The 15,020-nt window shown below is 46.9% G+C and overlaps 1 protein-coding gene across 1 annotated transcript in view; it reads left to right on the top strand.

Moving 5' to 3' along the window:
• Window positions 1-15,020, top strand: part of Pcnt (pericentrin) — a 109,614-nt gene that overhangs the window by 84,782 nt on the left and 9,812 nt on the right. Inside the window, 3 exon segments of the mRNA XM_051153263.1 lie at window positions 5,835-6,079; window positions 6,492-6,594; window positions 7,674-7,832. Coding sequence (XP_051009220.1) covers window positions 5,835-6,079; window positions 6,492-6,594; window positions 7,674-7,832 — 507 coding nt within the window.

The raw sequence follows: 15,020 nt of genomic DNA, 5'->3' as shown, positions 1-15,020 counted from the left end.
CGCAAACAGGAGCCGGGATGCTGTCTGCAGAGAGGGAGGGAGACGGCAGCTTAGTTACAGGTGGAATTAGAGCAAACAGGAGACAGGAGACGGGCATGAGAGGAGGATGGAGAGGCGGTCAAGCCGAGCAGATGTGGGCAAGGAGAAGCTGGTGAGAGCAATCTGCCAGCAGACCATAAGTCTGTCCCGGTCCTGAGTGACTGGTGGTCATGACAGTCCATGTGGACTTGTTCTCGGCCCCCCAACCCTAACCCTAACCCCCTAACCCTAACCCCCAACCCCTTAACCCTAACCTCCTAACCCTAACCCCCTAACCCCTAACCCTAACCCCCTAACCCTAACCCCCTAACCCCTAACCCTAACCCCCTAACCCCTAACCCTAACCCCCTAACCCCTAACCCCTAACCCTAACCCCCCTAACCCCCTAACCCTAACCCCCTAACCCTAACCCCCTAACCCTAGCCCCCTAACCCTAACCCCCTAACCCTAACCCCCTAACCCTAAGCCCCTAACACCCTAACCCTAACACCCTAACCCTGTTCCTCTGTGCTCACACCACACCGTGGGGCTCACTCTAGCTTTCTAACAGGCTCTGAAGTTAAAAGTGTGATTGCTCTATTGTTCTAAGTGTTGCCTGGTTCTTTGGACTCCCTGCAAGTCTTTGTGAATTCGAAAATGGCCTTTTTCATTCTTTTTAAATTTTATTTATTTTTTAAATTTTTGCCACATTTTTAGGTTAACCTAGAGAGTAATGAGTGTCATTATGGCATTTTTCATACACATGTGTCATTAGATTCTGTTCTGAATCGCTCTCCTCTAAGCTCTCCCTAATGCTCTGTCCCTCTCTGCTTGGTTCCTTTCTTCCCAAAAATCAACACCCCAAACACACAGTCTGCTTTCATACCTCAATATCATATTACACTTTTCGTTTCTTTGACTACACATTTACATACACACACACACACACACACACACACACGCGCGCGCGCGCACATATGTGGTTTCATTATTCTCCGTGGCCGCACCGTTCTACTGTGTGTGTGGAACACATTTCACTTATCCACTTAGCTATTGATGTATGTCCAGCCTGGCTCCATTTCCTGTGCTTGTGGAAAGTGACATATTAATAATCATGGCTGTGCAGGTGTCTCTGTGGTAGACTAACTTGAAATACATGAGGCATAGACTCAGGAGTTACGGCTGGGCTAGCGTGTGCCTTAGATTAAGCTGTCTGAGCAGCCTCTGTACTGATTTTCCATCGTAGCTGCACAAGCTCATACTGCCACGAGGACTGGATAAGGCTTCCTCTTATGGCATCCTGGCCAGTATTTGTTATTTATTTCCTTGCTAGCAGCCATGCTGATGGTGCTGGGGTAGAATCTCAGGCAGTTTTAAATAGTACTTCCCTAATGACTTGGGATGTTCAAGCATTGATAGCCATTTGAATTTCTGCTCTTAGAACCGTCTGTCCGGTCGATTTGTCCATTTGCTGAGTGGGTGGTTTGGCTGTTAGATTTTTGCGGTTCTTTATTAGTTCTCAATATTAACTCCCTGACTTACGTGTACTTAGCCCCCCCCCCCATTCTGTAGCTGTTTTCTTCACACTGTTACGGTCTTTAATGAGCGGAAGTTTCTTTCCTATAATCTCATTGTTGATTCTTGGGACTATTTCCTGTGCAGCTGTGGTCCTTTACCGAGTCCCTGCTTATCTCTGTATCGGGGAGTGTTTCACCTTTGTTTTCCACTAGCAGTTTCCAACTTTCAGGTTTCACACTAAGACATTTTTTATTTATTTTACACTGATTTTTTTGGTGTAGGGTGAGAGAAATGAACCCAGTTTATTTTTATTTATTTATTTTTTTTAACATGTGGAAATCCAGTTTTCGAGCACTGTTGCTAGAGAAAGGATATCTTTTCTCTAACACATGTCTGTAACATTTTGTCAAAGATTAGGTGGCTGTAGCAATGCAGACGTGTTTCTGGAGCTCTCTTACGCTCCGTCGGGCTGTGTGTCTGTCTTTGTGCGCTTATTATTCTGGCTGTAACTATGGCTCCAGCATTGTTCTTTCTACTAAGGATTGCCATAGCTATTTGTGCTCCCATATGAATTTTAGATTTTTTTTTTTTTTCCTAGTTGTGTGAAGAACGTCGTAGGGATTTTGATGGGGTTTGTATTGAATCCGTAGTCCATTTTCCACAACAGTAATTCTGTTAGTTTATAGAAAATGTTTTTCCCCTCACAGTGTCCACTTCGGTATCTTTCTTCATTGTCTTAAAGTTTTCATTGTAGAGGTCTTTGGGTTTTTGTTTGTTTGTTTTTGTTTTGTTTCTATGTCCTGCCACTTTGCTGAAAGTGTTTATTAGGCCTAAGAGTTTTCTAGTGGAATTTTTAGGGTCTTTTAAGTTGTAGGAACAAATGGTCTGTAGATATTAATTTGACTTCTGTCTATACCCTTTTACCTATATTTCTTTTATCTTATTGCTAAGACTTGAGCACTATATTGAATATGGGTAGAGAGAGTGGGTACTCAAGCCCCTGCCTTGTTCTAGATTTTAGAAGAACTACTCTGATGGGTCCCTGTTCAGTACAGTGTTAGCTATGGATTTGTCATGTATAGCCATTATTATGCTAAAGATTGGCCTTTTCGTTTCTGCAAAAAAGACCGTTGAGCATTGACAGGATTTTGAGTTGTGTAGGCTGCATCCTATAGAGTCATGTCTCTACAAGTCTTCTGACCTTGAGTCGTGTCCAATCCAATGTCTTTTTACGTTTTTTAAATATTTTTTTATCTTATATGTATGGTTGTTTTGCCTACATGTATGTCTGTGCACATGTATATGCAGTCCCCATGGTGGTCAGAAGAGGTTATGAGACCCTGGGACTGAAGTTATAGACAGTTGTAAGCCATCATGTAGAGGCTGGGAATTGAACCTGGGTCCTCTGGAGGAACAACCAGTGCTCTTAACCACTGAGCCTTCTTTCCAGCACTGATGTATCTTTGTTAGTATTATTCAGGGAGGGGGAACATGTGTGTGGAGGTATGTTGGTCGGGGGGCGTGTGTGTGGAGGTGTGTTGGTGATGGACGTGGGTGTGGAGGTGTGTTGGTGGGGGGCGTGTGTTGGAGGTGTGTTGGTGGGGGGTGTGTGTGTGGAGGTGTGTTGGTGGGGGGGCGTGTGTGTGGAGGTGTGCTGGTGATGGACGTGGGTGTGGAGGTGTGCTGGTGATGGACGTGGGTGTGGAGGTGTGTTGGTGGGGGGGGTGTGTGGAGGTGTGTTGGTGGGGGGCGTGGGTGTGGAGGTGTGTTGGTGGGGGGTGTGTGTGTGGAGGTGTGTTGGTGGGGGGCGTGTGTGTGGAGGTGTGCTGGTGATGGACGTGGGTGTGGAGGTGTGTTGGTGGGGGGCGTGTGTGTGGAGGTGTGTTGGTGGGGGGCGTGGGTGTGGAGGTGTGTTGGTGGGGGGCGTGTGTGTGGAGGTGTGTTGGTGATGGGCGTGGGTGCGGAGGTGTGTTGGTGATGGGCATATACGTGGAAGTGTGTTGGTTGTCCTTCCTTTACAAGGCTTCTGGCCCTCAAACTCAGGTCATCAGACTAGTGTGGCAAGTGCTTTGCCCACTGAGCCGTTTCACCAGCCCTAATCTTTTATTCCTCATTCTTATGACTGCCCTGGCTGAAATTGGCAGCCCAGTGTAGGTAGTCCGGGAGCACCAGCACCCTTGCCTTTCTCGCCTCCATCTTCCCTCTGTTGTGGGATGCTAGTTGTAACACTTGTAGGAAGTTGTGATCACTCCCGTGGAACTCCGTGTTTATTTTTGTAGATGCACTTGGACAGAGGCAATTCTCTTTAGTCCTTGATTAGTCAGTGTTTTAAAATCTGTTTTAAATTACACAACAGTACTAAGTTTAGGGAGTGGGCGAGAGCATACATAGCTCAGTGGGGAGTGTTTTATGGCTTGTGCTAGTTGTTGGTGGGCTTTCAGGCTTTCTTCACATCTGCAGGGTTTGTCTTTACTTGGTGACAGAATATTAGTGATGGGTTTACACCAGACAATCCAGCCTTTTATTCCCGGCGTGAGTTCCACCTGGTCATGGTGAACAGTCCTGTTCATCGGCTGGATTCAGTTTGAGGTTGCCTTGTTGAGAATGCTTGCATTTGTGTTGGGAAAGGCTACTGACCTGTGGTTTTCTTGCATCTTTGGTTTTAGAACAGAGTAACAATTCCCATGTGGGCCAGGTTGGGCTGCGAAGTGTTCTCCCTTTTACTTTACTTAATTTCCCCTGAACAGGGTCTCTCTGTATGGCCCTGGCTGTCCTGGACCTTACTGTTAGGACCAGGCTGGCCTCTGCCTCCAAAATGCCTGTTATTCCAGCACTTAGGAGGCTGAGGTAGGTAGATCAGGTGTTCAAAGCCAGCCTTGGAGATACAGCAGGACCCCTGTTTTGTTTGGTTTTTGTGGGGGGTTCTTTTTGAGACAAGGTCTCACTATGTAGCCTTGGCTGGCCTGGACCTCCCCGTGAAGACTAGGCTGCTGTGAACTCAGAGATCCCAGCGAGGCCCTTTTGTTTGTTTGTTTTGGCACAGGAGTGTAGAGCCCACAGCTTGTCTTAAGGAAGGAACCTCTATTTCTAAAAACAAAGCTGCAGGTTTCTAACTGTTCAGAAGACTAAATCACACTAACAACATGAAAGGCTTTTATGCATCTGTCAGAACAGGTTGGGAAATTGTCATCACTCCAGTCGGACTCCATGTTTGTTGCCAAGTCTCTTGCCTTTCCCTGTGCCCAGCCCACAGAGTCCCTGAGCTGTCTTTCTCTATGAACTAGTCTTTTGAGACACTTTGTGTAAGTGGAATCTCACAGTGTGGCTCAGGTCTGACTCTGGGACTCTTCTCTCTGGCAAAGCAAGCTCATCTCCATGTTTCTGTCTCCGGCTTTTGCAATTCCACTCACACCTTTTCCATGGAGGGTCCTCTGGTACCACTGAGAATCCATCGTGGCTTTTCTGAGGCCTTTTGGCCTTCGCTGAGGCACCTCAGTTTCCCCTCTCCTTACCTGGTGACTTGAGGCCACCTCCTTGTCAGGGGTGATCCAGGTCCACTGGTTGCTTTTTGCCCTGTACCCAGTCTGAGGGCCAGCACCTCCACAATGCTGTGGCACCACACAGATGAACTTACTCCCTCTTTATAAGTCTAGGCTGCTGATCAGTCAGGTCAAGTCACGAGGCCACAACAGGGTTACCCAGTGGCATGCATGATTTGCTATATACACGTTGTGGTCACTGTATGGTGACTTGTGTGTTGGGATGTGTGTAGACGTTAAATGAAGTCCAGCCTCTGTCAGCCTCTCAGGGTCCTCTACCGGTTACCCCAAGGGCTTGTCTTGGACTTGGCTGAAACCTGAGATGAGACTCCAGTGTAGACTCTGCTGTGGGTGTTTGCCCTGACCTGTGTTGACGGTACTCAATGGGTTCCTAGTCTGGATCTGGGTAGAGAACGTAGACACTTTCTTCAGAGGAGTTGTGGTTGGTCTTTGAGGGGTTTCCCTGTGAGGTGCTGCCTTACATTGCCGGCCTTTGGCCAGATAACTCTTTAGGACTTGCTTTGTTTGTCTTGAGATGAGATCTTACTATGTTGCTCTGGTTGGCTGTAGTTAGACCTACTACGTACATCCAGGCTAACCATCAACTCATGATCCCCTCCTTCTACCTTACAAGTGCTGGTTAGAGCCATGCCCTACTATGCCCACTGGCAGAGAGTTGTGTGTGTGTGTGTGTGTGTGTGTGTGTGTGTGTGTGTGTGTGTGTAAGTAACTGTAATGGTCCTTTTTCCATTGTGACAGCGAGAATTAGAATTACAGCACCAGCGTGACGAGCATAAAATTGAGCAGCTTCAGCAAATGGTGAGAGAGCGGAGGTGGAAAGAGGGGGTGCCTGGAGGGAGCGGCCCTGGCCGGGGCTCCCCGCACCTGGGTTCTCTGGAGCTGGAGCATTTCCAGGAACAGCAGCAGGAACTGGAGAAGAAGCGGCAGCAGCTCCTGTATGCAGCCGGGCTCCTCACGAGCTTCACCAACCACACCGTGGGCAGGTATGCACACATTCATGATAGTCAGTGGCCACCAGTACCCCACCCCACCCAAGAAAACACTTTCATTATTATCAGTCTGGTGGGATGTGGGGAGGTGGGCACTGGGACACCACTGCCAGCTCAGGTTTGAAGGTTTCTGAATTTCACAGGTGTGTGTCTGTCCCCCACTGCTCTGGTCAGAAATGCTTCCAAGGGCAACTGTCACAGACAGATTGAGTGGGGTGACTTCACCAACTCGGCCAGTCCCCGGCGCAGAAGATGACAGCTCAGAAGTCAGAGCTGGCCCCCTAGCTTTCTCAAGGGAAACACTGCACAAATGCATTGTCTTTGTGCTGTTAACAGAGACTTCTTGACTAGCTTAGGACGGCAGTCATTCTGGGTATCCATTTGAAACGCCTGCTTATGTTCTTAGGACAATTAAAGATTGGACGTCATCAAATGAGAAGGCGGTGTCCTCCCTCATGCGCACTCTGGAGGAACTGAAGTCTGAACTGAGCACGCCTACCTCCTCTCAGGTACAGCCGGCCTCTCCCGTGCTGCACGCCTGCTCTGTCCAGACAGTGGGCTGAAACTGAGCCAATAGCACACGCTGTCTTCTGGGGCATCGGTAGGGGATGCCATGGCTTCTTTGTAGCTTGTTTCTTAGCCAGCCATTCCTTCCTGCACTGTTGTGTGGGAAACCGAGCGACTGTCTGCCCTGTGCGTCCTGGTGTCCCGGAGTACACTATGTACTGTACCCTAGATCTTAGCACCTAATTCTGACATCTTGGGCTCTCGACTGTACCATTTGTACATACTGTGTGACTATCTACACTCCGTGCCCTCTGTGCATGGCCCAGGTGCACGTGAGTGCTAGAGACTGTGTAGAAGGCAGTGGGTTCGTCTGCTGGGGACAGATGCCTGGGCAGTGGGACACCTGCTCCCAGCCCAGCCTGCTCTGGTCTGCTCCTGCGTAGAGCTGAAATGAAGTTGCAGATCTCCTTGGGAAGTTCAGAGCTCCCTGAGGGTTGCTCACAGGTCCCGGATGTCCTAGATGTTAACATTGTTGCTGACCAATGTCCTGTGGTAGTTACGGATTGTGGCATGGTATCCGGTAACAGAGAAGACGGACCACTTACTGTTATCCACCCCTCTCTCCACTCACCAAGTGTGATATGACCCGTCCCTTTCGTCTTTGTCCAAGTTCTAAAATTCCTCTGTACAGGACTTAAAGGCTCTAATTGTCAGTGCACAGGCGTGTTATAAGTAAGTGGACTACGTGTGTGACCCCTCAGGATGAACAGCAGTATTCCTTGTTTAATTCACCACCTCAGAATGGGACTCTAGAAGTACTCAAATCAGGATTACACTATAACAGGCCTTGATCACTTTATGTGCCAGAATATTTACAGTCTAGTTTTGTGTGGCCCATTGTATAAAAGACAGAAAAAGAAATGTGATTTGACGATATTGTTTCCTATCCCATATTGCTTTGTCAGCCCCACAGGCCAGCTATCAAACGCCAAACCTTCCTAGCATTGTAGTCCCTAAAGCAATGAGTAATAAATAATAAAACACAAAATTCATATAAATTTGTTTACTCCTTTTCAAGAAGAAAACGGCCGCAGAACTGCAAATCCAGCTCATGAATGAACTGCGGAGAGTCAACGATGCTCTGAGCACAGAGGCCCAGGAGAAAGCCGAGCTGCGCAGGACCGTCTCCCGGCTGGAGAAGACCCTGAAGCACCACACACAGAAGGGCTGCGTTCTCAGCGTGCGTACCTCTGCCCCTTCCTGGCATAGCACCTGCCCACTGGCCCTATACCACAGCCCTGGGTGGCTTTAAACTCCCTCAACAACTGCAGCTGACCTTGAACTTCTGACCCTTCTGTCAATATTCCAAGTGCAGTGCGTACAGTAATGTGCCATCGTGCCCAGTGTTCAGTGTTTTGGGGTGTGTGTGTGTGTGTGTGTGTGTGTGTGTGTGTGTGTGTGTGTGTGTGTGTGTGTGTGCACCTCGTGTGTGTGTGTGTGTGTGTGTGTGTGTGTGTGTGTGTGTGTGTGTGTGTGTGTTTGTGCACCTCGTTCAGGCTGGAGCCAGAAGTGTCTTCCTCGCTTGCTCTCCATCTTACCTTTTGAAACAAAGTCCCTCATTCAACCTGGAGCCCACAGTTCAGGTAGACAGCCTGGCCAGCATGGCCCAGACACCCTCTGGCCTCTCCCTCCCTGACGCTGGGATTGCATATGTGCACTGCTGTGCTGGTTTCCACTCAGGTCCTCCTGTTTGTAGCAAGCCCTTTACCCACCTGAGTCTAGTCAACTACCCAGCACTTTGGTGTTTGATATTGTAGCATCAAATTTTCTACTTCAGGCACACACACTCAGTGTCCCATGTCGTCCTGGCTACTACATAGCATCTGTATACGCTCCGAAAAGGAAACTTAGGTTGAGACTGCAATAACTGATCGGCTTCTGGTTTCATTTGACTCTATACTAATGACGTGGTTACTGTTGGGTTTTGGGGTTTTTGTTTGTTTGGTTTTTTTTCTGTTTAAGGTTTTCTAGCTGGTGATTTACATCTTTATAATGAAAACTTTAAAAAAAATTCTATGTAGTAAAGTTTGTAGTTTTGCTATGATACCATACAAGTTTTCACCCATGCATGGAATTTGTGTTATCTTTGTGACAGCCACAATAGCAAAATGCAGGCCAAGGCCAGCCCTCAAAGGAACAAGGGCACCTGGTCCACTCCAGTGCCAGCAGGCCCTGACCTCGGGCCTTTAGCATGTCAGGGACACCAGAGTGTGTCACTTTGCGATTGGGTCTCTCTCACAGCTCTCCCATGGGTCTGATATGCATCCTGACTCTTTACGTACCAAGAGCTGGTTTTGTTTACTGCCGAGCGAGCATTTGTGTAACGGGTTGTCTACTCATGTGCACATGAACCGTTCTCAGCTCTGACTCCTACAGGTACTGAGGCTGTACTTGCATTATGTCGACAGCTTTCATTTCTCTGTTAAAATAATAACCAGGGGTGACCTTGCCATTCCTCAGCGGCACTGTGTTGCTCACCTTCCAAGGAAGTGAAGGTCTGAATTTTATGATCTAGGTTTCCTGTCTGGGTTAACACGTATGACATGTATGACATGGTATCTCACTGTAGTCTCAGTGTCCCTGTTCTTGACGACTTAGTGTACTCTGTGTCTCTTCTGTCATCTGTGTGTCTTTTTGGTGATGTGACTCTTAGGCTTTTGCCTATTTTTTGGGTTGGACTTCGTTTTCTTGCTTGAGTGTTGAGCTTTATAGTTTAGGTATGACTAATGCAATACTTTTGAGTGGGGCAGGACCATTCTCAGGCCAGAAACTCAATTAACTTATCCAAAATGATACCCGAGTAGTGGCCACCCTATGTGTTGTCCAACACCAGTGAAGATTTAGGACACAGTTGCCAGAGTAAACAAAGTGACAGCAAGCTTTAAGAAAAAAGAGGAAGAAATGTGAGAAATTAAGGAAATTGAAAGAAACTCTTGGGAGTGGGAGAGGTTCCCTAGAGAGAAAAGACCTCTAACCTTTTCGTCTATAAGTTTTTCGAGAGTGATAGCTGAAATTGGACAAGAAATTGGTTAATTCTCTGAACTGTCATGGGCTGAGCCAACAGCATGCTCCATGCATGTCTCCTAGGCCTGACCAAGGAGGTGACAGTGTTCTCTTAATGTGCTCCCTACCCACTTAGGGGTCCTTAAACACTGAACCCCTTTCCCCTTGTCCATCTCCGGCTCTTACTTAATGTTGGCCTTGACTGTGTGCTGGCTGTTTGCCACTGACTGTTCCTTCCCTCAACTTTGCAGATGTCTCAAGGGTCGCTAATTAAACTAAAGTCTCCTCATTCTCAGAGCTACTAAGAAGTAGGTGTAATTGTTCCTACCGAATGCTTTGTCTACGGGGTGCTCTCGGGTCTCTTTCTTGAAGTAGATGGAGGCAGATGCCACCTTTACTTTATAATTTATTTATTATTTTAATGTGTATGGATGTTTTGCCTGCATAAATGTCTGTGCACCACATGCATGCTTAGTGACCTTGGAAGCCAGAAGAAGCCATTAGGTCCCCAGCAACTGGAATCATGAACACTTATGAGCTGCCGAATGGGTGCTGGGAGTCCTTTGGAGAAACGGCTAGTAGCAGTGTTCTCAACTGCTGAGCATGGCTCCAGCCACCCATGCTTACAGTCTAGCCTACTACAGTTTGCTACGTTAGAAGGTACATTAGTTCCTCAAAGAAGGGAGTTTCAGGGAGACCAGCTGAACCGTTTCTGTCTTTTTGTTTTGTTTTGTTTTTCGAGACAGGGTTTCTCTGTGTAGCCTTGGCTGTCCTAGACTCTCTTTGTAGACCAGGCTGGCCTCGAACTCACAGAGATCCACCTGCATCTGCCTCCCCAGTGCTGGGATTGCAGGCGTGTGCCACCATGCCTGGCTCCTTTCTGTCTCTTAACCTGCTGAATTTGGTTATCTTGTGCTCTGACTTTTTTTTTTTTTCTTTAGGTTTCTGGTTTTTCGAGACAGAGTTTCTCTGTGTAGCCCTGGCTGTCCTGGACTTGCTTTGTAGACCAAGCTAGCCTCGAACTCACAGAGATACACCTGCCTCTGCCTCCTTGAGTGATTACAGGCTTGTGCTACCACACCTGGCTCAGGCTTTTTCATTTTAACCCTTAATCTTTCTTATAACCTCAGTATCTGTTCTCATTGCAGCATATGTCAGCAACTTGCATTTTTCACTGTGGGCCCCTATACCTTCCCGCCTACAGAGAGCTAGCTACTATGTCAGTTCCTTTCTCAGATATGCGAAATATTGTCTGCTGATCTGTGCTGTATGCTTCTCAAAATGGTCTCCTTTGCAAAACAAAGGTTCCTGATTCTTGAATCCAGTATATTAATTTGTTCTTTCTAGAAATTTTTAGTTTTGAGTCTGTGATTTCACTCTGAGTTTGTTTCTGTTTGAGGGTATAGCCGCGTGTATGGAGCCCCTTGTTCTGCGCATGTGCTGAAAAGATTGGCCTTTCTCTGCTGGGTTGTCCTATCCTGAGTCAGTCAGTGATGCAGTCAGAGCGGCCCCAGACCAGACAGAGCTTTGTAATACCTGGAGGCTTAAGCCCTACTGAGCTATCACGGAGCTACCGATGGCAAATTGCATCTGACAACCCCCTTCCGAGATCAAGTGGACAGCCCCCTGTCAGTGAGTGGCAAAGAACGAAGCGTGCAAGCCCCTCTGCTGCAGTCAGGGCTGGAGCAGGTGGAAGCCCACAAGGTCAGACTGTCCTAACTACGATGGTACGGTAGACCTGGCTCCAGGTGGGGATTATGGTAGCTGGCACAGGTCATGGCAACATTGTCATAGCAACCAGAAACTGGTGGCCACTCTTGGGGTACAAAATGTCCTGTTGTGCCACACATGTTCATCCAGTCAAAGGCTGCCATAGTTTGTGCAGAGCTCTGGATAGACAGACAGGCTCATTGGATTGCCCACTGAAAGAGGAAGAGCAGGAAGACTGCCCTCAGCACCTGTCATGGTTCAGGGTGCATGAGCTTCTGCCATAAGTAGGAAACGACCTCACCTCTCAGGGCTTCAGCCCTGCTCCTCAGCCTGTGACAGCCTCCCAGCCTGCGGACTTCAGCTGCAGGCTGAAATATGTCCTTGCTGCTGCCGCTACGATCCACTGCTTCTGAGACCTGGGGCTCCAGCCTTCAAGACCTTCTACTGTTTCCAAATTCTGTTTGTTTTCAAGTTGCTGGGCAGTTCTAGTTGTTATTGATTTCTCTATAAAATTATGGACTCTTACTTTTTTAAAAAATTAGGTTGCATTAGCTCTATAGGTGAGTGTGTAAAGGATTGCGTGAGACTGTAAAATGCAATTATTTGGTAACGTAGTCTCACAGTTTCTCAAAAGATCTCTCAAAAATTCCACTTTCAGGTATTTACCCAAGAGAAAAAAAGACAGTACAAAGAAGTTTGTTATATACATTAAAACGTATACATGAAACTTTACAATAATAGTCTTATCCAAAGGTAGAAAGAGTTCAAGTAGTGTCTATCAGCTGATGAACAGATAAAAATATATCAGAGCTAAGGATGTAGCTCAGTGACCGTCTGCCTAGCTCATACGAGGTCCTATATGCAGGAGTTTTCCTGGAGAGACATGAACAAATAACTCAATCCTAGGTAGCATACCAATTTTTGACAGGCCAGAGAAAGTTCCATCCAAGTTCGTCTTGGAGAGCCAGTGTGTTTGTTGGGGCTAGTTATGGGAGCATGGTTGCAGACAGCTCTCCTGGCAGGCTAAGCTCCTCTCCTCAGCCACTGTTTACTGATTTTATAACCTTGGGAAGGAGCCTTGTGAATCTTGTAACTTTCTGAACTTTCTGAGCCTTGTAGGTTGTTTGAGCGTTTCTCCTCTTTCTGGGAGAGAAAGCTTGACTTTGGAAGAAGTGGCTACACAAGATAATCTACCCTCTCTTCTTGCTCTTAAGTTTTTTCTGTCCCCTCTTCTCCCAGAGTTCCTTCTGCATTGGAGGGAGTAGTGTGTGTGTGTGTGTGTGTGTGTGTGTGTGTGTGTGTTTTCATTTATTATTTTGTTTTGGACCACTATGCTACATCAAAAACCACTTATTCTTGGGAGCTTACAGTAGCCACCCCTTGGGGGGGGATTCCTTCATGATGGTGGGCATAATCATAAATGTTGAAGGGAGGTTGACAGGCACATCATATCTGTTTAATAAAATAGTAGCTGTGACCTTCCTTCTCACTGGTGTTTTTGACCTCCCCAGCCACTGACTTTTGCCCTGACTTTTGCCCTGAGTACCAGATATGAGTGCCTTCTATAGGCCTTAAATCCAACTGGAAAGCAGTTGGTTGTATATATAACACTCAGGTCACTATTGTACTAGCAAGTACATCTTGCTTGGCTTGTTGGCACCATGCAAGAGCTATAACTGGGCAGGACTATTAGCATATACGGTGTCTTCATGAATAGGGTGTTAACCATCTAGTTCTAGCATGCAACAAGGGTAATGGCGACAGCCTATGTGTGTTTTGACTTCCTAGACCAACAGCTCATGGGGAAATAGCCCACCACTAGCAGTGGGATTTTCACTCAACAACTTCCTGGCTAATGAGAGTTCCTTGTCCAACTTCCATAGGGAATCTGTCCAAAGTCACTAATGGCTATTTTTCTGTCTTTCTAAATACTTTCCCAAATCTGCACAGCAGTGAAAGTTAGCATTACATAACATACTTCACAAGAGGCAAGATCTCTGAAAGCCCGTGGCTGCCCATGCTAACTAAATGGCAGCTGGTCCTGGAGGGCAAGGGGCTGCTAAATGACGTCAGCATTAGCAGAGTCTGATCTAGCCTGAAAGGTCCCATCACTTGACCAGTGTTTGGCAGAGTAGTGTTGAGGGCAGGCACGCCCTTATTTGGCTCTGTCATTCTTCAGTTTGAATGTCTTGTGTGTCTCTCGTTACCCTTCCTAGGATTTCCAGTGCGTTGCCAAGTAGGAATGGCCTTGGTCTGGCCAGCCTTGGTCCCTAGTAAGCCTTTCTCCATTAAAAAGGATGTTTGCCTTGGCTAGTTCCTCAAATGCCCTTTATTGGTTTTAAGAATGATCCTTTTTGTTTGTGTCTTTCCTTTAAAAAGGTATTTCCCTTTTTGTATTTTTCGGTTTCACAACAGCAAGTTTCCACATGGCCTCTTACTGTTCTTCTGTTTGTCTGGTTGTTTCTCCTGGACTTACCCAGCACAAGCATCCCCTACCTGTCTTCCCTACATCCTCCTTCCTCCCAGCCTAACCCTTCCTACCCACAACACCCCCTGTACGTCCTCTGTGTCCTTCCTGATCTCCTGGCTGCCACAGGTACTCGCCGTTTAACAAATAGCACTGAAGAGTTGGAGCTAGAATCTGCCCGTGAGAGAACACCCTGCACCTGTCCTCTGGCCTGGGTTACCTCAGTTCCATCCAGTTCCCTGCAAACTTCACAACTTCACTTACCTTTAAAGCTGAATAAAATGCCATTGCGTATCTGTACCACGTTCTTTATCTGCTCATAGGTCGTTGGCCACTTGGCCATTTGCCAGCTGTTGTGACTAGAGCAGCAGTGAACATGGTGTGTTCACTGCTACCTATATGGTACCTATCTGTAATGTATGGATTCTTTGTGTATGTGCCCAGGTGTATGTAAACTTCCACACCGATGTTCAAAGTAGCCGCACTAGTGTCTGGGGCTCCCGTTCTCCTGTATTCGCTCCTGTGTCTGCTGGTGTTGGTGTTCTTTGTGATAGTCACTCTGATTGGGGTGAGATAAGCCTTAAAGTTGTTTCAACCTGCATTTCCCTACGGGCTAAGGATGTTGAACACTCAAGAATTGTTTCCTAAGCCATTTCTATGTCTTCTTTTGCGAATTCTTTGTTTAGTTCTTAGCCAGTGTTTTGTTTTCTTGCTGCTTAGTTTTTTTTGGGTCCTTTGTTCTGACTCTAAGCTTCTTGGATCTGTAGCAGGCAGAGATTCTTCTTTCATTCTGTGGGCTGCCTCTTCACTTGATTGGCACTTTGCTTTGTAATGCAGAAACTTTAATTTCTTGAGAGCCTCTTTGTCCGTTGTTTGTTTTCTTTTATTTTCCTGTGCTGCAGGGTGCTGGTCAGAAGAGCATCACCCATACCTTTGTGTTGAAGCATACGCCCTTCTTTTTCCTCTTGCAGTAGGTGTAGAGTACCGTGTCTTACGCAGGGGTCTGGTGCATTTGGAGTTGAGCTTTGGGCAAAGTGAGAGATAGTGACATAGTTTTATTCTTTTGCATGTTGATATTATTTCAGATTACCCGATACCATTTGTTGAAGATGCTGTCTTTTCTCCATTGTATACTTTTGGCATCCTTGTTTAAAAATAAAAAATTCAAGTAGCTGTCATAGCTATAAT

This window comes from Acomys russatus, chromosome 11, assembly GCF_903995435.1.
Source record: "Acomys russatus chromosome 11, mAcoRus1.1, whole genome shotgun sequence".
Classification (NCBI taxonomy): domain Eukaryota; kingdom Metazoa; phylum Chordata; class Mammalia; order Rodentia; family Muridae; genus Acomys; species Acomys russatus.
This window is presented reverse-complemented; position numbering and strand designations above follow the sequence as displayed.